Source organism: Temnothorax americanus, unplaced genomic scaffold (genome assembly GCF_048541705.1).
Source record: "Temnothorax americanus isolate GAGA-0224 unplaced genomic scaffold, ASM4854170v1 Scaffold10, whole genome shotgun sequence".
NCBI lineage: Eukaryota > Metazoa > Arthropoda > Insecta > Hymenoptera > Formicidae > Temnothorax > Temnothorax americanus.
In genome coordinates this window covers 2,138,951-2,161,143 of record NW_027509231.1, presented here as the reverse complement: position 1 = coordinate 2,161,143, position 22,193 = coordinate 2,138,951, and the positions used below count along the sequence as shown (strand labels likewise).

The 22,193-nt window shown below is 33.6% G+C and overlaps 5 protein-coding genes across 8 annotated transcripts in view; 1 reads left to right on the top strand and 4 right to left on the bottom strand.

The window, feature by feature from the left end:
• LOC143899680 (2-oxoglutarate dehydrogenase complex component E1) overlaps positions 1 to 22,193 on the top strand; it is a 93,721-nt gene that overhangs the window by 62,860 nt on the left and 8,668 nt on the right. The gene's annotated exons all lie outside the window — the stretch shown is intronic.
• Positions 316 to 5,951, bottom strand: LOC143900047 (phospholipid-transporting ATPase IH-like). Its single transcript, XM_077410970.1, has 6 exons — positions 3,541 to 5,951; positions 2,959 to 3,138; positions 2,549 to 2,691; positions 2,025 to 2,176; positions 1,598 to 1,951; positions 316 to 1,250 (listed from the first exon to the last, which is right to left on the bottom strand). Exons 1-4 carry the CDS (start codon positions 3,778 to 3,780, stop codon positions 2,137 to 2,139), a joined length of 603 nt encoding a protein of 200 aa, XP_077267096.1. The 5' UTR covers positions 3,781 to 5,951; the 3' UTR covers positions 316 to 1,250; positions 1,598 to 1,951; positions 2,025 to 2,136.
• LOC143900234 (uncharacterized) lies at positions 5,975 to 13,046 on the bottom strand (the record flags this gene model as incomplete). The annotated part of the gene is made up of 2 exons (XM_077411334.1): positions 5,975 to 7,341; positions 12,926 to 13,046. Coding segments are annotated over 2 exons (1,488 nt in total), but the record flags the coding sequence as incomplete, so codon positions are not given.
• Positions 7,355 to 11,914, bottom strand: LOC143899665 (uncharacterized). Its single transcript, XM_077410110.1, has 2 exons — positions 7,594 to 11,914; positions 7,355 to 7,529 (listed from the first exon to the last, which is right to left on the bottom strand). The coding sequence occupies exons 1-2, from the start codon at positions 11,288 to 11,290 to the stop codon at positions 7,498 to 7,500; spliced, it is 3,729 nt and encodes a 1,242-aa protein (XP_077266236.1). The 5' UTR covers positions 11,291 to 11,914; the 3' UTR covers positions 7,355 to 7,497.
• Positions 13,040 to 22,193, bottom strand: part of LOC143899671 (phospholipid-transporting ATPase IF) — a 22,582-nt gene continuing 13,428 nt past the window's right edge. For both annotated transcript variants that reach the window (XM_077410126.1, XM_077410135.1), the window contains 17 exons: positions 21,837 to 22,091; positions 21,354 to 21,503; positions 20,922 to 21,217; positions 20,504 to 20,718; positions 19,993 to 20,279; positions 19,384 to 19,563; positions 19,094 to 19,241; positions 18,539 to 18,681; positions 18,085 to 18,324; positions 17,576 to 17,718; positions 17,049 to 17,208; positions 16,655 to 16,963; positions 16,123 to 16,309; positions 15,887 to 16,032; positions 15,469 to 15,572; positions 15,138 to 15,360; positions 13,040 to 14,880 (listed from right to left, as the gene is read on the bottom strand). In XM_077410126.1, the coding sequence (XP_077266252.1) occupies positions 14,827 to 14,880; positions 15,138 to 15,360; positions 15,469 to 15,572; positions 15,887 to 16,032; positions 16,123 to 16,309; positions 16,655 to 16,963; positions 17,049 to 17,208; positions 17,576 to 17,718; positions 18,085 to 18,324; positions 18,539 to 18,681; positions 19,094 to 19,241; positions 19,384 to 19,563; positions 19,993 to 20,279; positions 20,504 to 20,718; positions 20,922 to 21,217; positions 21,354 to 21,503; positions 21,837 to 22,091 (3,240 nt within the window). In that variant the 3' untranslated portion in view covers positions 13,040 to 14,826. The remainder of the gene's footprint in view (positions 14,881 to 15,137; positions 15,361 to 15,468; positions 15,573 to 15,886; positions 16,033 to 16,122; positions 16,310 to 16,654; positions 16,964 to 17,048; positions 17,209 to 17,575; positions 17,719 to 18,084; positions 18,325 to 18,538; positions 18,682 to 19,093; positions 19,242 to 19,383; positions 19,564 to 19,992; positions 20,280 to 20,503; positions 20,719 to 20,921; positions 21,218 to 21,353; positions 21,504 to 21,836; positions 22,092 to 22,193) is intronic.

Here is a 22,193-nt window from a genome sequence, read left to right as displayed (position 1 = left end):
AAAAAAAAAATGATAACATTATTTAACAGCAGCTTAATTGAAAATAATCTTGTTATTTCAATAATTATTAGTATTAATGAAATAAATATGTCATGCTTTTGTATTAATAAAATGTTATTTGTTTCATTAATGATGTTATTGAATTAATAAAATTATTTTTAATTAGACTGTTGTTAGATAATGCAGATCATTTTTTTTGTAATAAAGGAATAGGAATCTTCAATCTGGGAATAACAATTGCGGCTTTATTTAATTAATTTTATTCACATCATATATATATATATATATATATATATATATATAAATAAGTAAAAGCAGATATTGTATAAAATATAAATAAAAAATTTACATATTATCTCTTATATGTTTATTCAATATCACACATTCGTACGTATATACGTAACAATTTGCGACAATCATGCATAGTTCAACATTCACGCGAGAACATTTTTTCTTCTCGTATTATTAATATTTTGCTATATTATTTTTCTCTGAATATTGTATTGTAAAAAATAATCTAGATATATAAATGATGATCTTCAGACTTATTCAATGCTTATAAAAACGTTAAAGTTTCGATGTCAATTAATTAGTAGCAATGTCTTGACTGAGTTTACTATATTAATTGACAATTACGCTTATTTAATAATATGACGCAGTCAGTCGTCTCAGCGTCTTAAATTGTATCTATAAGATAAAATCGTAAATGAGGTACTGTCAGATATTCACATCTTCATTCACATCAATAATACTGAAGCGCTTAAGTGGTTGCTTCTTCAACGTATTATTTATTTAGTTCTTTGCAGTGAAATACTAGCTCTCCATGAAAACATGCAACGTCCCTAGTAATAAATTATATGTTTAACGACATTGACACTGTTGCAAAAATATTGCTTACTAACTTACTATTTTTTAAATAAAATATGCGATAAATATATATGCGTATATAGATAGCCCGTTTTAATCTTTACAAACGAGTATTTATGTATATCTGAAAAATTATATTGAACTTAAATAATTAAATACATGCAAGTCAAATAGAAGAGAATAGCTTATAGGTGACAAAGTTAATAATATCGTCGGCTATATGTGGTAGCTTGCTCATAAGTAAAAAATAATAGTTTATACAAGTACGGATGCTCCATAAGCTTCTTCGCGCTGTAATTCTGTTCCAGTAATGCGTAAATCAATACCGGAAGCGACATGAATATTAAGTTGAAACCCATTAGAAACATACCATCATAAAGTTCCTATAAAAATATATATTTCTATAAATCCTTTATCTATAAAATCTATATAATTGTAAAATATATTCTCTTTTGTACTTTCCATAAAAATAAGGATATACTTTTTTAGTTTAGGATATAACACGTTGTCAAATTATTAGACAATGAAATTTATTTAAAAGATACGCAAGAATTAAAAAATAAATCTGTTAATTCGCGAGTTGAGATAAGAAAATCGTGAATTTACTTTAAAATGTTATTAAATCGAATGTACGATGCGAAGAAAAATAAATCGCTTATATATGTATTGCGGGAATAAGATCGGGATTTTTGACATGCAATAAAGACATAGATAGTAATGTTATCGTTACCTGCGTGGAGAAACCATTGTGTATGCTGAACAGCACTTGCGGCGTTATGAACACCACGTTCTTGTCGAAGAAAAACTGCGTCTGGATGCCGACGCGCAGGTAATACCCAGTATCCGTGCACCAGCAACGCTTTTCTCAGATACTTGAACTTCGTGAAGGCGAAGTCTGCGGATATCGACGTCTGACGGCCCTCCTTCCCCATTATTCCGATACTCACGTGCGCTTCCTGTATATATATATATATATATATATATATATATATATATATATATATATATATCATCGAGACATCATTATCGCCGTCGCCGATGGCCGCGGACAGCTCCGTGACGTTTTTATCATCAGATGCACAATCTGTAAAGATAAGCTAATGACGTCTCCGCGTTTTTGTTACGTATGCAGTTTTGGGAATCGGGGAAATTCAAACCTCGCTCTTTTGCAGGGGCGTTAGCCTACAACCGCCTCGCAGGTCATTCCGACGGATTTGAATAGTTGTGGATAATTTCGTAACGTCGCCGCTATGCTCACACCGTCTATTATCAACCCGTACTGATGTACGGTTCCAGTTTTATTTTCTGTCTGTATAAGAGATAGTTTACAGAAATATATTATAAAATAATATAGTATATCTTAAATATAATATCACAAGCTTTCTTTGTTGAAAGAGATACTTTATCTTTCGGATAATTGCGTTTGGATAATGTGTTTTACGCTTCATATTTAATTTCTCTTGGATATTATTTTTGCTATGTATATAAATTCATATTGGAAAGCAAAGAAATAGCGGAATAATAATTCATACATTTATTTATTTATTTATTTATTACTTTGATAAATTTTTGTCCTGAATGAAAAGTACGACTTACTGCGTGAGAAATAATAGAGGTTGCCGAGAGTTAACGAGTTAACTAAAAAAAGGCATAAAATTTTGGACGTGCAAACTGCACTCACTCGAAACTTGTGAGAACCAGGAAGCAGGTTTGCACTGAGGTTTGGTCCATTAGTCTTAGAACCTCGGTACCTTTCTTGAAATGGCCGCACAAGAAAGCGATGTTCTCCGCAGTCTCTGCCTTATCTCCAGTAAGCACCCATATCTAAAAAGAAATATTTGCGATTGTCGTTTAAAGCTAATTTAATTAATCCATCAGAGCAGTAATTAATTTATCAGAACTGTCTCTAACACTCTATGTGTTTCAAATTATATATTTATATCTTCGATACATGGAGAGTATCAAATCTTTAATAATATTAAAATAACTAAATAATAGTGTTGAAATATATAAAAGTAAGATAAGCGGAATCTTATCAGGGGACGCGCTACCGCGAATTCGACGTTTGCGTACGCGAACTGTTATTTTTACTTGATATTGCGGCAGATCCGGATGCGTCATCAGCGAGCTGTTGACTCTCGTGATTTTTTTCAATCTGAACTTCTCACGGAACAGAGTGCGTCTGGCTATGATCTCGGGACGTTGCCTCGGCGGTGCAATTTGCACTATGTGACATAGCGATAGGCTTATCACGAAATGCCAAATTTCAGCCTAGAATTATCGATCTTTTAATAACAGTATTTTAATAACAAGCAGTAATTTAATATGCAAGCACAGTATCATTTGACAAGCAGTACGTTAGCTATGTACGTTTATGATTTGTACTAATATACATCCATCATTGATTATTATTTCATTATTAATTATAATTAACGTTAATTATGATTAATAATTCAATATTCGTTAACAACTGCCGCCAAATATTTGCACGATAATTAATGTAGTTATTCTTGCATCAAATGACATACAATGATGGTATGATCTTTCATATTAATTGCAGCGTGCAAATTATTCTTTTGACTAAAATAATTAATATCGTAATTTATTTTAATAATTTTCTTTCTTACTGATAATTTCTTTAATCATAATTAGTATTTCTTTTTCTTCTTTTACCTTTTTCGTTGACAGTTTGACAGCCTCCTGTTTGTTTCCGCTTGATGGCAATAAGTACAGATTTCCATCGCAATCTTTCTCTATATACACATTGCCGTTAACCGAGCAGCGTCTGAACACCATCAGATTTTCAGTGAGCGTGCCGATCTTGTCGGTAAACAGAAATTCAACTTGGCCAAGCTCTTCGTTCAAGTCTGACGAATTGGCGAGCGCAGGCTGATCGTTGGTTTTGTCGTACATATTTAAGTCCCAGCCGAAGAAAAAAGAGCCAAGAAACTTTTGCAATTCTTTCGATACGCACGTAAACTTTCAACGACGTTGTAGAATCTTTTTACGAGTACATCTTGTAAATATATAATACATGTTTTTACTCTACAAACGCGGGGTGTTTCAGAAGACATAGACTAATTTAAATAATTTTAAATGTAAACGTCGTAATGAATTAAGAAACGCCGCGGTACTCAAGTCACTTACTAATTCTAAATGGATGGCGCGTGTCGTAAAACATACAAATAAACATAAATACGCTTTGGCCGTTTTATTACGTGTAACCTTAATATTAAATGGTCCGCTATAATCGACACCTACATTTAAGAACGCTCGACCAGGGCTCACCCTATCTCTCCCAATAATGGGTAAATTTCCCATTATTCCTTGCGGACTTTTGCAGTTAAACTTATAACAAACTAAACATCTACGCAGGACCCTCCTGACCGCCGATCTGCCCACTATGATCCAATACTGTTCTCTAATCAAACCTAAAAGCGCTTCGGAGCCTGCATGCATATTTCTCAGATGTGTGTTTCTAATTATCAAGTCTGTGTCAATTGATCACTCGCAAGGATTACCGGAAACTTCTGACCATAGGATAGCGGCGCGTTTTTCTCAAGCTGCCTAACTTAATCTGTCCTACGCATAAGAAGTTTCAAAACACTCTTCCGCTTAACAACACGTCGATCTCGCCTGACTCTCTGAATTGCCGATCGGATAATTTAATATTTTTCGGAATATTTAGCGCGAAAACGTCCACCCGTCGTGAGGGCGAATGTTCCGTTACACGGTCCATAACTAAAAATCGCAGCTTAACTTTAAATTCGCTAACTGAGGTTTTGCCTCAGGTTTTCGCCACTGAGGCCCCGAGACAAAGGGAGAGAATCGGCACACGCAAAAACGAGACAGTTTTTCTGTCTCTCACTATTTCCGAGAAACGACCTTTTTATTTCTAGAATAAGATCTCGAATTAACGTTGTTTCCCGGAATACTTCAATCTGTTGTTTTTTTACATTACTCGCTTCTAACGTACTGTCCCTGCTTAATATCTGTTGCATTGGTTGATTTAGTGCTATATCCATCTTGCTATTAAATGTAGCCATAAAGCTTATCAAATTTCTTCGAACTTAACTTACCAGGACATTTTGCTTCTCTTCCAGGACATGCTTTTTTTACATATGAATTTAAAATTACTGAAATCTCATTAAGTACTCAAGTCCTTGCTTTACTAATTGGTTACTAAGCTGTTTTTCTTCTATTAACTTTTCTATATGTTTTTCAGGTTGCATACCGATAAATGCACGTAACCCTTCAATAAATCTTTCATTTCCTTTGAGATGAATAATCTGATAAATTTTATCAACTCTTCACTGCCATATAAATATCAGTACCAACAAATACTACAGCTCCAGTTGTTCTTCCAATAGGTCCAGTAACAGATGAGACTCCTTCAAACACCTCAAAAGCTTCAGCGATTTCTATGGCAATCTCTACGCTATTTACTTCTAGGTAAATACTATCTCCTACTATGCCAACCAGTGCTTTTTCAGTACCATTTTTAAATTCTTTTATCTGGTTTATTAAATTTTATTAAATCATAGATAATAAAGGCTGAAGTTCCACGAGTAAGAAAAGGGGATGCTGTTTTTAAAGATCTACCACGTAGTTTCAGCAATTTTGTCAAATCTTTGACCATCGGCAATAAAACCCACAATAATTGCTACGCTTTGATAATTACTATTTAAAAAGTCAGCCAAAACATTTTTAGCCATCATGCCATGCGTGGTCATACCGGAGATTTTTCCTATTCTATTTAGGTGACCCATGTTTTTTTGCTTGCCAATTAAATTATTAACTAAACTTTGAGATTTACCTGTAACTCTGACCTTATCTGCTAGTTGAATTAGCTGACTTTGCTTCGCTGGCAAATCTTTAATTCAATTAACAAACTTTTCACTATCTATTTTAATTTTACTAAAGTCTCTTTTTTTACCTTTTTCAGCATTGAATTTATCCACATCTATAATCCATGTGAACAAACAACTCTCCTTCTCCTTCTCCCTCTTCTTCTCCTTCTCTCTTTCTCAACTTCTTTTTTCTTTCTATTATTTGGTAAGCATTCTTCAGCTGAAACTTCACCTCCTTGACGTATAGGATCAGTCTCTTATTGTTGATTAATAGATTTAGATTTAAGAATATCTACAATTTCTTGATAAATTTGTGGATCTTGAGCTAATTTTTTTCTAGCTAAAGCCAATGGAGTTTTTTCATTATCGTCTTGAATATTAGGATCGGCTTTACTATCTAACAGTAGTTCTACATTTTCGAATTCACCAAATTGAGCAGGATAATGGAATTGTGTAACCCCGTTATCCGTTTTAACATTAATATTTATATCCTTTACTTTCAATAAGGTTTCAACAATATTTTTATGGCCATTTAGTACTGCAAGGTATAATGGTGTACTACCTTGGTTACAAATTTTATTAACATCAGCATCTCTTTTTAATAAAGCATTAACAACATCCAAGTGACCATTCTGCGCTGCGCAGTGCAATGGTGTCCTACCTGCAAAGTCCTTAAAATTAACATCAGCACCTCTGTTTAATAAAGCATTAACAACATCCAAGTGACCATTCTGTATTGCGTAGCGCAATAGATTTCTACCTTCAAAGATTTCTAAATTAACATTAGCACCTCTGTTTAATAAAGCATTAACAACATCCAAGTGACCATTCTCTGCTGCACAGTGCAATGGTGTCCCTTTACAGTTTTCTAAATTAACATCAGCACCTCTGTTTAATAAAGCATTAACAACATCCAAGTGACCATTTTCTGCTGCACAATGCAATGGTGTCTTTTTACAGTTTTCTAAATTAACATCAGCACCTCCGTTTAATAGAGCATTAACAACATCCATGTGACCATTCTGTGCTGCGTCGTGCAATGGTGTCCCACCTGCAAAGTCTTCTAAATTAACATCAGCACCTCTGCTTAATAAAGCATTAACAACATCCAAGTGACCATTCTCTGCTGCGTAGTGCAATGGTGTCCCTGAAAAGTTTTTTAAATTAACATCAGCACCTCTGTTTAATAAAGCATTAACAACATCCGAGTGACCATTCTGTGCTGCGTAGCGCAATGGTGCCCTACCTGCAAAGTCTTCTAAATTAACATCAGCACCTCTGTTTAATAAAGCATTAACAACATCCAAGTGACCATTCTGCGCTGCGCAGTTCAATGGTGTCCTACCTGCAAAGTCTTCTAAATTAACATCAGCACCTCTGTTTAATAAAGCATTAACAACATCCAAGTGACCATTCTGTGCTGCGTAGCGCAATAGTGTCCTACCTTCAAAGTTTTCTAAATTAACATCAGCACCTCTGTTTAAAAAAGCATTAACAACATCCACATGACCTCTGTGTGCTGCATGGTGTAATGGTGTAAAACCTTCATCAGTAGTTTGAGCATTAATCAACTCAACATCTTTGCTTGATAATTTATTAACAACCCCCAACTGACCTTCTCGTGCTGCAAGGTAAAATATTATATGCTTCGTTTGTAAAATACTTGGATGATTAGGTTTTAATATCTTTTCTCTTTCTTTAAGAACCTCATTTAGCTCTCCCAAAGCCTTGTCATATTTGCGTTGTTTTACAAATCTTGAAGCTAAATCATACCAAGTATTCAAAACCTCCAAAATGTCGATATCATTTGGCCTAAAAATTTTTTTTCTTTTCTCATAAATCTCTTTACACTTATCGAGTGCCTCGTCATATTTACCTTGAACATCTAAAATCCGAACTAAAAGGAACTTTTCTTTGAGTGTACGTGGATGATCTGGAAATAACTTTTCTCTCTTTTTATCAAATTCATCCGCAATTCTTAAAGCCTCATCGTATTTCTTTTGGTTAGACAGAGAGGACAATGTAAATTTTATTTCTTTTGTTAATGAATATGAATGATGATTATGACCTAATATTCTTTTTAATAATTCTAATGCATTGTTCCCAAACGAGTAAGCCTCTTGATACCTTAGGCTAGCATTTAGTTTTCTAACAATTAAGATAGGTAGACTACTAAATTCCTTCACTAATTCTTCATGTTTATTTGCATAGCTCCAAACAGATATAGCATGATCTACATTGCTTAGGCGAAGATTACTGAAAAATAATTCTTTTAACCGACAATAAGTTTGAAATAGTTTCAGTGCCTCTCTTAAAACCTTTTTTTCTTCATTTTGCCGGTTTAATTCTATACGTGTTACTTGCTGTACCAACCTATGAATGTTTAATACTCCTTGTTCTAGGTTAGCCATAGAATACTGATCAAGCAATTTAACAGCATTATGTAGTTCTTCTTTATCACTTATTAATTTTGAAAAATTTCTTTCTATTGGAATTTTATCAGGTGCAAAATAAGCCATAATATTTAATATTTCTAAAGCTTGCTTTCCACATATTTTTTGTTTTATTTTATTAAGTGTAATTGTCCAAGTTGTAAGCACTGTTTTGGCATAACGATCTTTATCCCCTTCTTTTAAAGAAGTTTTTAACTCAAGTAGCTTATCTGCTTCTATCTTATACTGATCCAAATAACTTCTAATTGTAAACACGTCTTTACCCCAGTCTTTTAATGTCTTATTTTCTTTTTTAATATATGCCACTGCTTGTCTTAGAGCTAAAGGAAAATATTGTAATTTCTCTGCTAATCTTTTAGCTTCATTTTCCTCTAATTCAACTACACCCCCCAGCGCCTTTTCGATAAATTCTATAGCTTCTTTCTCAGTAAATACATCTAACGGTAATGATTTTATTTCCCCCCATTCCTGATTACGTGAAGTAATAAGAACATGTGGCTTATTAGGACCCGAAGGCAAAAATTTATCTATACCTTCATCTCCTTCTCTATAAGTTTTATACTTTTCAGCATTATCAAAAACAAAAAGAGCCTTTCTCTTAGCAAAAAATTTATATACTTTCTCAACAATAGACTCTATGTTCTTTTCTTTTCCATCTATATTTTTGGTATTAATCTTTAACTTATCTTGAGCTAGATTACGAAAAGATTTAGCAAAAGTCCCATAGCTTTCAGCGTTTATCCAAATAAAGTTATCATCGTAATCTTTACTATGTTCACCAATGTATTTTCTGGCCAACTCACTTTTACCTACACCACCAAGACCAGTTACAGAAGTCATCTGTGATATTACTACTTCACCTCCATTCTGTAATGCTTTATGTAACTCATCTAATTTCTCAATTCTTCCAGTAAAGAAAGTTACAGGCTCTTTTACACCAAACCGAATAGGAATCCCTCTTCTTGCTTCTTCAAAAAACTGTTTTCCTTCTTTATAAGAAAGAAATTTATCTCTTTCTTTACCTTGCAACCAATTTAACATTGTCATAAAGAACTTGTTGTATATATTCTCTGTTGTAATCATGTCTAAGTCGAGTTTATTGCCTATCTCATCTTTAATAATCTCACCAAGCTCATCTTCGTTAGGTTGATTTACTGCAAATACAAGACGGTTTAAAAAATTTTTTACCTCATCATCAGAAATTGCATTATTTGGCCAATTTTTATCTTCTCCTTTTCCAAAATTTTTGGATAAATTTAAACCAACTTGCTTATCATCAATTATTTTTTTATTATTAGTAATTGCTTTATTAATATTTTCTAGCGTTAATTTTTCTTTTGATTTTGCTTTAATTTCTTTTATAAAAGCTTCTCTAAATTTTTTTGCATCGTTAGATATATCTCTGTTTTTGATAAATTTATCATGAAATTTTTTGATTTTTATATCGATCACCTCTTCTGCTAATGCAAGGTGATAAGATTTAAAAATGTCATTATTCTCATGATGTTTTATAGAACTGTTTTTTAAGAAACACTCAGCTAGCCTTCTTGCTAATCTAGTTAAATTATAATCCTTTAATTTTGGTTTTAATAACAAAGTGACATCTTCATTGAATCTATAGCGCATAGGTTGTTTTTTATCACTTTTTACGTCTAAAATATCATCTTTACCTTTTATCTCTTCAACTTTAATTTGTGCACTTTCTAAGTGTTTAAAATCTAAATCAATATTAGTACAAATAGTAACATCTTTAATTGAACCATCTTTAAATAACTTTTCTTTTTTGGAATCTTGATAAGAGAAGAAGTACTTTGTTAAACTATAATTACCATCACTTTCTGTTAATAAACTGTCTGCCGTAATCTTTTCTTTAGACTCATCTAATATATGTTTGGCTTGTAAGAAACGATATTCTTTTTTGCCATCTGTAGGATTAGTGTATTCAAAAACTAAATCGTCAAACTTTTTGGCTTCTTTTATTTCTGTACCTAAGCGAAAAGAATACTTATGAGAGACACCGCGATATAAAAATAGCATTAATACCTTTAACTGATAAATATTACCATGAAGTCCATGGTCTCTTTCCTTTCTTAGTGTGTTTTGACTATCTACGTTAGTGTTCTTGTTTTCATATTGGGATTGTTCTTGTTGTCTTGCTGTAATAGATACTGAGTGACCTGAAGGTTGTTGACCTGCTTTATATTCAAATTGCTTGTTTAGTGGTTTTTTATGCTGCTGTGGTTTTGAATCTAATGGTGTTTCTAAGATTTGAATGATGTCTTGCCTGTTAAGACGGTTAGCAATATCCAGTGGACTTTTATCTTTATTATTTTTGATATCATTTTTTGCTCCTTTATTTACAAGTGATTCAATGACTTTTAATTCCTTTTTACGAACAGCAATATGCAAAGGTGTATCATTACTTTTATCTTGAAAATTGATATTTAGTTTCGGTTCCTTTTCAAAAAGTTTTTTGATCTTTGTTAGCTTTTTTTCTTTTGAATCTATACTACTCTTTATAGTATAAATTAGTTCTTCTTCAGGCGTTAGCTCATCATCATAATCAGAAAAATCAGAAGATCGTTGTTCATGATGTTCAATCTCTTGTATACTAAGTACTGGTTCAAAATGTGTAAAACCTCTGTTTACTATGTGTATAGTATTTTCTTCATTATAATTTATACTATTTACAGATTTAGAACCTTCACTATCTATGATTTGATCTGTACGTACCTCTTCTCCATCTACATTATTATACTTCTCAATAACATGTAGCTTTACTCTATATTTTTCACAAAATATTCTACCTTCAACTTCAGAATCACCCCATCTATTGCTATTTAGAATATTTTCTATATAAGAATCTGGAGTTTCCTTACGCACCACATTATTATTATCATGACTGTTAGCAATAACATTTATGAACCATTCTGGTGGATTATTTTGTGCAAACTCTTTACAATATTTCCGCAGTTGTTCAACAGTAACTTTTATTCTTAATTGTTCTAGTCCTTGTCTAAACGAATCAAAGAAACAGTTTCCATCTGCAATTGCTTGTCCTACCTTAAAATTTTTTGGTAATTTTAAATTATCATCTGAACGTCGAGTTTGCCCCGGCATTTTTTAATTTGAAAATTTGTCTTCGTGTTACTTTTCCTTTCCTGGGGGCAAAACTAAGCGACGTACAGCAAAACTTTCTTAAGCAATTTTGTACCTGAAGGAACACTCTTTAAATGTACCATTGAATTTGCTTGGAAATCTTAATTAATTGTTGAAAATTGTCTATGAAAAAATCGTGTCGAGTTTGCCCCGGTCTCTTCTACGTCTACGTGCATCCCATTTCATGCATGATGCGCATAATGCATCATTTATCCTTGTTGTTCACCGAATATTAAATAAGGATAAATGATATCATGCGTGAAACGGAATAATACACTCATAGACTTGTGAGACTATTATAGCACGTATAGGCAGACATAAATAACATTTTAGGCACATTTTTTATGGGCTTAACTCAAAATTGAAATTTTTTGAGTTGTGATATATACATTATTTGTATGTATAGTGATATATATATATTATATGTATAAATGGGTAATAAAATATAGATATATACGCGTATACGTGTTTATCTATAATAAAAAAATCTCGAAAAAACTTTTTTTAAGCTTAATTTAAACTTTTCGGCGAATGACTTGTTCGCAATCACGGATTTTGGAAGGTGTTTGATCTAATGATCTACCGTTAAATATTTCAAGTCCGAGATGGTCTCTTAGATATGCGACGGACGATCGAAGCAAATCAAACAATCGTTTTATACGCACTCACGATCACATCCACGTGTTGCGTGTCGGCACGCTGATGTGGCACTGTCCAGCATCAGTTCCGTATGCATTATTTCTAATATCACTTGATCGTAAAAAGCAAGTGCTACGCTTGCGCCGGTAAAATATTTATTTTATGAAACTATCAAGACCACTTCAGACTTCAGACGTCGAGTGAAAAACGCTATTAGAGTGTGGTTAGGGTGCGGTTACATGGACTGATATTTTTTGCGTAACGCTTATCGCGTAAAGGTCGAGTGTCAATACCGCGATTTTTGACGCTCAAGCCGCGCGATTGCAGCCGCGCGGCACTAATCGCGCGACAGCAGTCGCGCATACTTACTGTTTTCAAAAGCGCGATGAGAGTCGCGCGACTTTACAGAGAAAAATAATTATTCTACAGTCAAGGAAAGGAATATTTTATTTTTTTTAAGTAAGTTTTCTTATAACGAAGAATATTTTCTTACTAATAGTTTTCAAATATCTTGACACATCAAGTCTTTGAAAAGCCAGAATCTTGTTTTGAGTGAATGTAATACTTATACAACGATTTTTTATGGAAGATTTCCGGATACATAACCTTATCAAATACTTAATCTGCAAATCTACAATAAAGTCCTTATAAGCATTACATTCAAAACAATATTTAAACAATATTTAAAATCTACCATAAAGTCATTATAGAATGATTATTTTTCTGTGTAAAGTCTTCTATGAAACATGGAGGAAAAAATTTTAATGATTTTTTATGCTATTATCAAAGAAGAAGAAGAGGAAGAAATTACATTATTATTATTATTTTGTGAAAGCTATAGGAATGCTCCAAATGATTTGCTTATTGCGAGAGACAGAAGAATTTCGAAAAATTTTATAATTTTTATCTTGTGAGTCATATAACCATTTAGGTAATTATTCAGTTTACACCCCTCACCTCCAATTTTGATGAACTTAGGCTTAATCAACGCGTTTTTGCACGAAACGAAAGAATCTGGCAGAAAAAAGTGTCGCTCTGCCCCGCGTCGCGAGATATTAAACGTTAAAGTTGACAGAAATCATTTATAGTTGTTCACCAATTCACACAACATAAAATCATTCATGTTGTGGAACGTTAATTTAATTAAAAAGTAGAACTTGTCAAAATAATAGCGACTTAACTGCTTCCAATACAATTGAGTGAACTGAGCCGCGCGGATAGACTGCTCCAGGAGCCAGGAGCAGTTGAGTCGCGCGATTCTGAATCGCGTCGCCACAATCGCTAGAGTCGTACGACTAAAAACGCGGGATTGGCGGACTTGACGGTATAAAGCAGCTTTTGTCGTATTATCAAATTGATTACGCAATATTTCGAGTACACACGTATCTTCGTACGATGATATAGTTTGTGACTCGCTAAGCTTTACCAGCACGTACACGTCCTTTTTTCCGTTCTACCCTTTTATAAGCACAGTATCGATTAATGTGATTCTTTGATTGTAACTGTCCCCTTAGAAAGAAACGAAAAGTTGAGTTTAATCGGAGGATCAAGTTATTTTAATTAGACTGCTGTTAGATAATGCTGTATCATTTTTTTATATAGCAAAGGAACAGGAATCTTTAGTCTGGGAATAACAATTGCGGTTTTATTTAATTAATTTTATTTACATCATATATATATATATATATATATATATATATATATATATAAGTAAAGGCAGATATTGTATAAAATATAAATAGAAAATTTGCATATTATTTCTTATATGTTTATTTAATATCACACATTCGTATATACGTATATACGCACTGGATTGTAAAAGGCGCGCTTAATATTTGTTATATATACAATTTGTACATAAAATTATACAATATTATAAGAAACATTTGTACATATTAACAAATATATAATTTATTAAAAAATCATTTTGTTAAAATCACAGATTACGCTTGGTAAAATATTTGTTTTTAAAATCACACAATAATAAAAGACATATTAATACGATTATTCTCGCAATTGATATATATTTTTCGCGTTAAAAGACTGTCGATTGTTATATTTAATATTGATTGACATTGCAATAATAAATATTCAGTGAATATACATATTCGATCTTATACATATCTATTCATTTTACAAACTTTTTTTAAAAAAAATAATTTAAAATATGTGCTTAATTATATAAGTAGAAGTTATCTCTCTCTCTTTTAGATAAGATTTGCTAATATCTATTGCACTGTAGGTTTTGTTGAAAGTGTTGCGCATTCAGTAAACTTGCAGATAATTATATTACATAAATTAATGAATAGTCATATAATTATGATTGTTCGTGCACTCGCAAATAGACACGTATAGCTATATTGCATTTGCTTGTGTCTGTGTTATGACAATGCATATAGCTACCTATCTTTGTACAGAAATTAATTTTAACGACTATAGCGTCTCGCTATAAACTGTAACAATTTACGATGATCATACATAGTTCAACATTCACGCGAGAACATTTCTTCCTCTTATATTATTAATATTTTGCTTTATTATTTTTCTCTGAATATTGTATTGTAGAAAATAATCTAGTGTATCTAGGTATATAAATGATGATCTTCAGACTTATTTAAGGCTTGTAAAAACGTTAAAAAGTGCTTCGATGTCAATTAATTGGTAGCAAAGTCTTGACTGAGTTTACTATATTAATTGACAATTACGCTTATTTAATAACATGACGCAGTCAGTCGTCTCAGCGACTTAAATTGTATCTATAAGATAAAATCGTAAATGAGGTACTGTCAGATATTCACATCTTCATTCACATCAATAATACTGAAGCGCTTAAGTGGTTGCTTCTCCAACGTATTTATTTATTTAGTTCTTTGCAGTGAAACGCTAGCTCTCCATGGAAACATGCGACGTCCCTAGTAATAAATTATATGTTTAACGACATTGACACTGTTGCAAAAATATTGCTTACTAACCTACTATTTTTTAAATAAAATATGTGATAAATATATATGTATATTTGAAAAACTATATTGAACTTAAATAATTAAATACATGCAAGTCAAATAGAAGAGAATAGCTATTAATAGTCGACAAAGTTAATAGAAACTTATATCGTTGGTTATATGTGATAACCTGTTCATAAGTAAAAAGTAATATTTGCGTTAATTACCGTTTGCCGTGCACTGTATTCGCTGTCGTCATCGTCGCTGCTACTGATAATTCTCGGGGGCTCCTCGTTTCTACGAAGGATCTTCAGTGGTCTGTACGTGTTATACGTCAGCCATAAATAATCAGGTATTAAGCAAGTAACGACGATAAGTACAGTAATTAACCAGAACGAAGGCGACTTTAATAATATTGGGAAGACTCCATACATATCGCCATCGTATTTCCTAAAAACAAAATTTTGTATATAAAAAAATAATTTTTACTTGTAAATATAAATGTGTTATATTTTTAATTCCCACAATTGTTTTTATTATTGCGGATTTTGTACTTACATATTTATGGTTGAATAGCAAAAAGAAGTTGCGAAAAATACTAATTCAGACAGTACTACGCTTAGAACGAGTGGGATTGTCCAATACGAACTGCGCAATAATATCTGAAACAATATTATCGTTAACTCCGAGCCTAAATCTATTTAAAACATTATATGTAAAACTTTTTTTTGTAGAACTTATGTAAAACTACGTAAAATATTTGCTAGTGAGATTCGTGTCATTATTAAATTACAGAAATGAATTCGGATATAAATTTTCTAATTATAAATAGCAAAATGACCGAATTATTCGGCTATTAAAAGCATTTAAAAGGTATTGAATTTTATATTAAACTGTTTTGCGTTTGTCAGAGTAAACCGCTGTTTTACAATCTCAACTGAATGTATGTACAAACAACGTATACACTTTGACGTACCTGCAGATTTGCTAGCAAAGTGACTATATGAAAAATGCATGTGCTGTAAGTCCAATGGTCAACCGAGGTGTTGTCATACAAATACGTAGGATTTATATACGTCACAGCAAACACTGTAAAATACGTTATGCCTGTATGCCATAATCCTAAAAAGAATAATGTGATGTAATCAGTATTTGTCTGCAAAATAATATTTATTAATAATAAAATAATATGATATTAATTTGTGCACGAACCTAAGAGCAGCCACGCCATGAATTGTTGTCTTGACATTAAATAATTCTTTCTATTTAGTTTATACAAGTACGGATGCTCCATAAGTTTCTTCGCGTTATAATTCTGTTCCAGTAATGCGTAAATCAATACCGGAAACGACGTGAATATTAAGTTAAAACCCATTAGAAACATACCATCATAAAGTTCCTATAAAAATATATATTTCTATAAATCCTCCATCTATATAATCTATATAATTGTAAAATATATTTTCTTTTGTACTTTTCATATAAAAATAAGGATATGCTTTTTTAGTTTAGGATGTAACGTTACCAAATTATTAGACAATGAAATTTATTTAAAAAACACGCAAGAGTTAAAAAATAAACCTGTTTAGTAATTCGCAAATTGAGATAAGAAAATCTTACTTTAAAACGTTATTAAATCGAATGTACGATGCGAAGAAAAATAAATCATTTATCTATGTATTGCGGGAATAAGATCGGGATTTTTGACATGCAACAGAGACATAGATAGCAATGTTATCGTTACCTGCGTGGAGAAACCATTGTGTATGCTGAACAGCACCTGCGGCGTTATGAACACCACGTTCTTGTAGAAGAAAAACTGCGCCTGGATGCCGATGCGCAGGTAATACCAGTGTCCGTGCACCAGCAACGCTTTTCTCAGATACTTGAACTTCGTGAAGGCGAAGTCAGCGGATATCGACGCCTGACGGCCCTCTTTCCCCATTATTCCGATACCCACGTGCGCTTCCTGTATCATCGAGACATCATTACCACCGTCGCCGATGGCCGCGGTGTGCGGACGGCTCCGTGACGTTTTTATCAGATGCACAATCTGCAAAGATAAGCAGAGATAACCTAATGACGTCTTCGCGTTTCTCTATGCAGTGCAGCGTTTGGAAATCGGGGAAAGTTCAAACCTCGCTTTTTTGCAGGGGCGTCAGCCTACAACAGACAACCGCTTCGCAGGTCATTGCGACGGATTTGAATAATTGTGGACAATTACGTAACGTCGCCGCTATGCTCACACCGTCTATTATCAACCCGTACTGCTTGTACGGTTCCAGTTTTATTTTTCGTCTGTAAGATAGTTTACCGAAATATATTATAAACTAATATAGTATATTTTAAATAATATCACAAGCTTTTTTTGTTGAAAGAAATACTTTATTTTTCATATAATTGCGTTTGGATAATGTATTTTACGCTTTATCCTTAATTTCTTTTGGATATTATTTTTACTATGTATATGAATGCAAATTGGAAAGCAAAAAATAGCGGAATAATAATTTATACATTTATTTATTTATTTATTTATTACTTTTTGATAAATTTTTGTTTTGAATGAAAAGTACGACTTACTGCGCGAGAAATAATAGAGGTTACCGAGAGTTAACGAGTTAACTAAAAAAAGGTATAAAATTTTGGACGTGCAAACTGCACTCACTCGAAACTTGTGAGAACCAAAAAGCAGGTTTGCACTGAGGTTTCGTCCGTCAGTCTCAGAATTTCGGTACCCTTCTTGAAATGGCCGCACAAGAAAGCGATGTTCTCCGCAGTCTCTGCTTTATCTCCAGTAAGCACCCATATCTAAAAAGAAATATTTGCGATTGTCGTTTAAACGATTAATTAAAATCTAATTTATTTAATCCATCAGAACAGTAATTAATTTATCAGAACTGTCTCTAACACTCTGTGTTTTAAATTATATTTTTATAGCTTCGATACATGGAGAGTATGATATAAATCTCTAATAATATTAAAATAACTGAATAATAGTACTGAAATAAAAGTAAGATAATGAAATTAATTGTAATTTGAAAAGTTACAAAATGGAGAGTAAATCTATAGCTAAAAAATTGATAAAACCATTGGCGATCATTGTAGTATGTGACGCGTGGGTAGCAAAGGATTTCTTTGGCAATCCGCACAAAGGCATCAGTGCAGTGAACTAACTTTGATGCCAGCGACTCGTAAGCATTCCAAGGTCTCTTCCACCTTGTCCTGCAGGCGATCCTCTACCGCAGTTACTCCGAGCAAGGTGAGGCCGCTCTCCATAAGATTGTACGCGCGCGTTAAATGCGTCTCTCTCTCCGTACCGATTATCTGTCTAGCCTGCTCGATGTTCCGCATCAGGCTTTCGTACTCGGAATACTGCATCTTTTTGCACGCCACTACCAACGTTCGCAGACCTCTCTGAAAATTAAGAGACTCTAATAGCTTCTACAATGTAAAACACAAAATTACCACAAACGTATGACAAAGCAGTATCAGAATTGTAAATTTTTTATGCATGTACAAGAAGAAAACTCTTTTCGAAATTGTTGTGGAGAAAAGTGAAAGGGTTCTCTGCAGTCTCCGCTTCAGCTCTAGCTTAAGTTCTGCGATTATAGCAAACGGGATAACGAACCATAGAGAAATCGGCGACGTGGGTAGTGGCCTTTTGTATCTGTCCTTCAACTATCAATGGCAGAACAGCCGAATCTGCACCCTTGCAGTATAGCCAGATATCCTCCGACGAGTCTTTCACTATTACCGACATCCTCTTGCGTTCTGTTCAAAATACGTAATATCAGACATTTATCGCTATCTATTACAACTACTTTAAAATCTTAGGATTCAACTATTTGAATAATTTATATATTGCACTAATCTATCATTTTAATTACAAACGTATTCATGAATGATGTTGATTCTCAATAATAATTATATATATCTGATTTCTTTAAGCCTACGTCGTAAAAAAATATATAAAATTACATGAACAACGTGTGTAAAATTTATATAAAATGCGTGTTCCGTCTCATTATAAATCGTATAACTTTTATACTTGTTTATGTAATTTTACATACTTTTCTTACAGCGTGATTATTTTAATTATTATGTATTTATAGAATATTAATTATTATTTGATCTCGCGTAGAGCTTATTCAGCTTTGATCTATTCTGATATTCACAATCGTACCAGAGGTGAACTCCAGTATCTCCAGTTTCTCGAAAATCAGATTGCTCTTGTTGATCTTGATGTGCATCTCCTCGTTAGTATTCTTTTGTAAAACAACGCCGCACCTGGCGCTCGCCTCCACCAACGCCTTCTCGTCTGCCGACGCCGCCTGCCATACGTCATGTGTGTTTGTATATCTCTTTATGTAGTTTCAATCGTGTTCGTTTACGTTTCGTCTTACAAGTCATTAGCGGAATCTTATCAGGGGACGCGCTACCGCGAATTTGACGTACGCGAGCTGTTATTTTTACCTGATATTCCGGCAGATCCGGATGCATCATCAGCGAGCTGTTGACTCTCGTGATTTTTTTCAATCTGAAGCTCTCACGGAACAGAGTGCGTCTGGCTATAATCTCGGGACGGTGGCTCGGCGGTGCAATTTGCACTATGTGACATAGCGATAGGCTTATCACGAAATGCCAAATTTCAGCCTAGAATTATCGATCTTTTAATAACGGTATTTTAATAACAAGCAGTAATTTAATAACAGACTAAAATTATTGCAAGCACAGTATCATTTGGCAAGCAGTACGTTAGCTATGTACGTTTATTATTTGTACTAATATACAACCGTCATTGATTATATTATTATTTTATTATTAATTATAATTAGCGTTAATTATTATTAATAATTCAATATTTGTTAATATAACTGCCGACAAATATTTGCACGATAGTTAATGTAATTACTCTTGCATCAAATGACATACAATGACCGGTATATATGATCTCTCATATTAATTGCAGCGCGCAAATTATTCTTTTGACTAAAATAATTAATATCGTAATTTATTTTAATAATTCTCTCTCTTACTGATAATCTCTTTAATGATAATTAGTATTTCTTCTTCTTCTTTTACCTCCCACGATGACATTTTGACAGCCTCCTGCTCGTTTCCGCTTGACGGCAATAAGTACAGATTTCCGTCGCAATCCTTCTCCATATACACGTTGCCGTTTACCGAGCAGCGTCTGAACACCATCAGATTTTCTGTGAGCGTGCCGGTCTTGTCGGTAAACAGAAATTCAACCTGGCCAAGCTCTTCGTTCAAGTCTGACGTATTGGCGAGCGCCGGCTGATCGTTGGTCTTGTCGTACATATCCAAGTCCCAGCCGAAGAAAAAAGAGCCAAGAAACTTTTGCAATTCTGTCGAATTAACGCACGTAAACCTTCACCAACGTTGTAGAATCTTTTTACGAGTACATCTTGTAAATATATAATACATATGTTCTTACTCTACAAACGCGAGGTGTTTCAGAAGAAATAGATTAATTTAAATAATTTTAAATGTTTCATAAATAGCTTTTTTTTTATGCTGTAGGAATATAAATAATTTTAACAGAAAGGAACTATGCAAGAATATGTCTTACCAGCGGTGGTGTACAATGATATCGGCACGATGTAATTGAATAAGATGAGAAAGCTCAGAATGTCCGTAATTAACGAGGAAAAATTGATTTTAGGTTGTGGACCTAGGTAACGGTCCCATTCTTGGTAGGTTTCAATGTATAACTTCAGCATGGTGCACACCAACACTTCAATCAACAGTATCACGATATATACAATAATATACTTATTGATAGATCTACGAATGATAACGTTCGAATAAGTGTAAAGTTGAACTGTAAGTTACCTCTATAGATAGCAATATTTCTTTAAGCTATTTGCAACATTTGTAAAGGCGATGGTAGGTAGTGGTAGTAGTAGCGAAAATGCATGGGAGCGGAAGAGTTAGCAGAAGCTAAATAGCGATTGAGTTCTTATAAAATAAAGCTCGAACGTAATTACTTCTCGGCAGTGGAGAATTTATTGCTGACTGTCTTTGAATTGAGCGACAATTTTGTATCCTGCCCGGTGTAAACCGCGCAGCCGACCACATATTCGGTGTCTTTCAGTCTAGATCCGCGCAGCATAAGATTCTCTACTGTCAGTTGCCCGCTAGTCGTCTCGCTGCCGTCTTTAATCTCGAGCTTGCCGTGGAAGGTGTAAAGATTGGCCAAGGGTTGCTGGCACGTAATCGACGCTTGCATCGCCACTATCTGCGGAAGCGGCATCGCCGAGACCACTTTCGGGACGTGTAACGTCTAAAAAAAATAATATTTATAATTACGGCAAAGAATATTTCTAGAGGTATAACGAAATTTCAATTTCTCGTGGCATAGGTCTTGCTAGTAAGAAAATGTGTTCCACTTTAAAAAGGTCGAGTGTGAAGATAACTACCTTTAAGTTTGTTTCGCCGTCAAGATTGGACGTCGTGACGTAACAACATCCCGGAGTCTCGCTATAGAGCAAGACGATATCGCAGGGCACATCCTCGTTCCGAGAGACTTTCACCAGATCGCCCACCACTATTTGCTCGCAATATATGTCCTGCAATGTATCACGTATTATTTATGAGTGAAACATAAGGATACACTTGGTCTGACGATTCCAGACTGTTAGAAATTATCCTATCTTTACTTCAATCTTCAATCTTTTAAATCATCAGAGACAGTATTGACAACTCTTATATAGTAGACACGCGTAAACTGCAAATTATTTAATATATATTATATATTTTGCAAATATATATTAAAAATCTTACAATAGACACATATATAAATACCGTAAAGATATATTTTGTTTCATTACTGTAAGCATTAAAATTAACGGCACTTTAGAATTGGGATCTCATAATCAGCGTAGACAATATGCGTGACGAACCTGCGTACACTTGTTACGGATGACACTGACTGATCTCCGATTATCTCGCTTATCCGTTTTGTAACGTAGATAATCTTCGTATCCTTGTTTACACGCGGTCACCAGGATGACAAAGAATAGGGGTAAAGCGCTAGTTAACGGGGAAATCGGCGATTCTATCGCTACCGCGATTATCGTCGTGATCAGGAAATAAATATTCGCTACACGCCGGAATTGCTCGAAGAGATTTTTTGGAATAAAGTTCCATATCGTATACTGTAGATCAAACAAAGATAAGTGTGATTATCGCCCTATGGTACGTTTAAACGAGAGTTCTAGGAATTATGAGTAATTTCGAGATATCAAGTTAAACGTCGT

What these genes read in the sequence shown, in the direction of transcription:
- LOC143900047 (XM_077410970.1), bottom strand. Translation starts at nt 3,780, where the DNA reads ATGTACGACAAAACCAACGATCAGCCTGCGCTCGCCAATTCGTCAGAC. An exon ending in CGGATCTGCCGCAATATCAA is followed by an intron (nt 2,692 to 2,958) that starts GTAAAAATAACA and finishes ATTTCTTTTTAG; the next exon opens with ATATGGGTGCTTACTGGAGA. An exon ending in CTGGTTCTCACAAGTTTCGA is followed by an intron (nt 2,177 to 2,548) that starts GTGAGTGCAGTT and finishes TCTCTTATACAG; the next exon opens with ACAGAAAATAAAACTGGAAC.
- LOC143899665 (XM_077410110.1), bottom strand. Translation starts at nt 11,290, where the DNA reads ATGCCGGGGCAAACTCGACGTTCAGATGATAATTTAAAATTACCAAAA. An exon ending in TCGGATTTTAGATGTTCAAG is followed by an intron (nt 7,530 to 7,593) that starts GTAAATATGACG and finishes AAAAATTTTTAG; the next exon opens with GCCAAATGATATCGACATTT.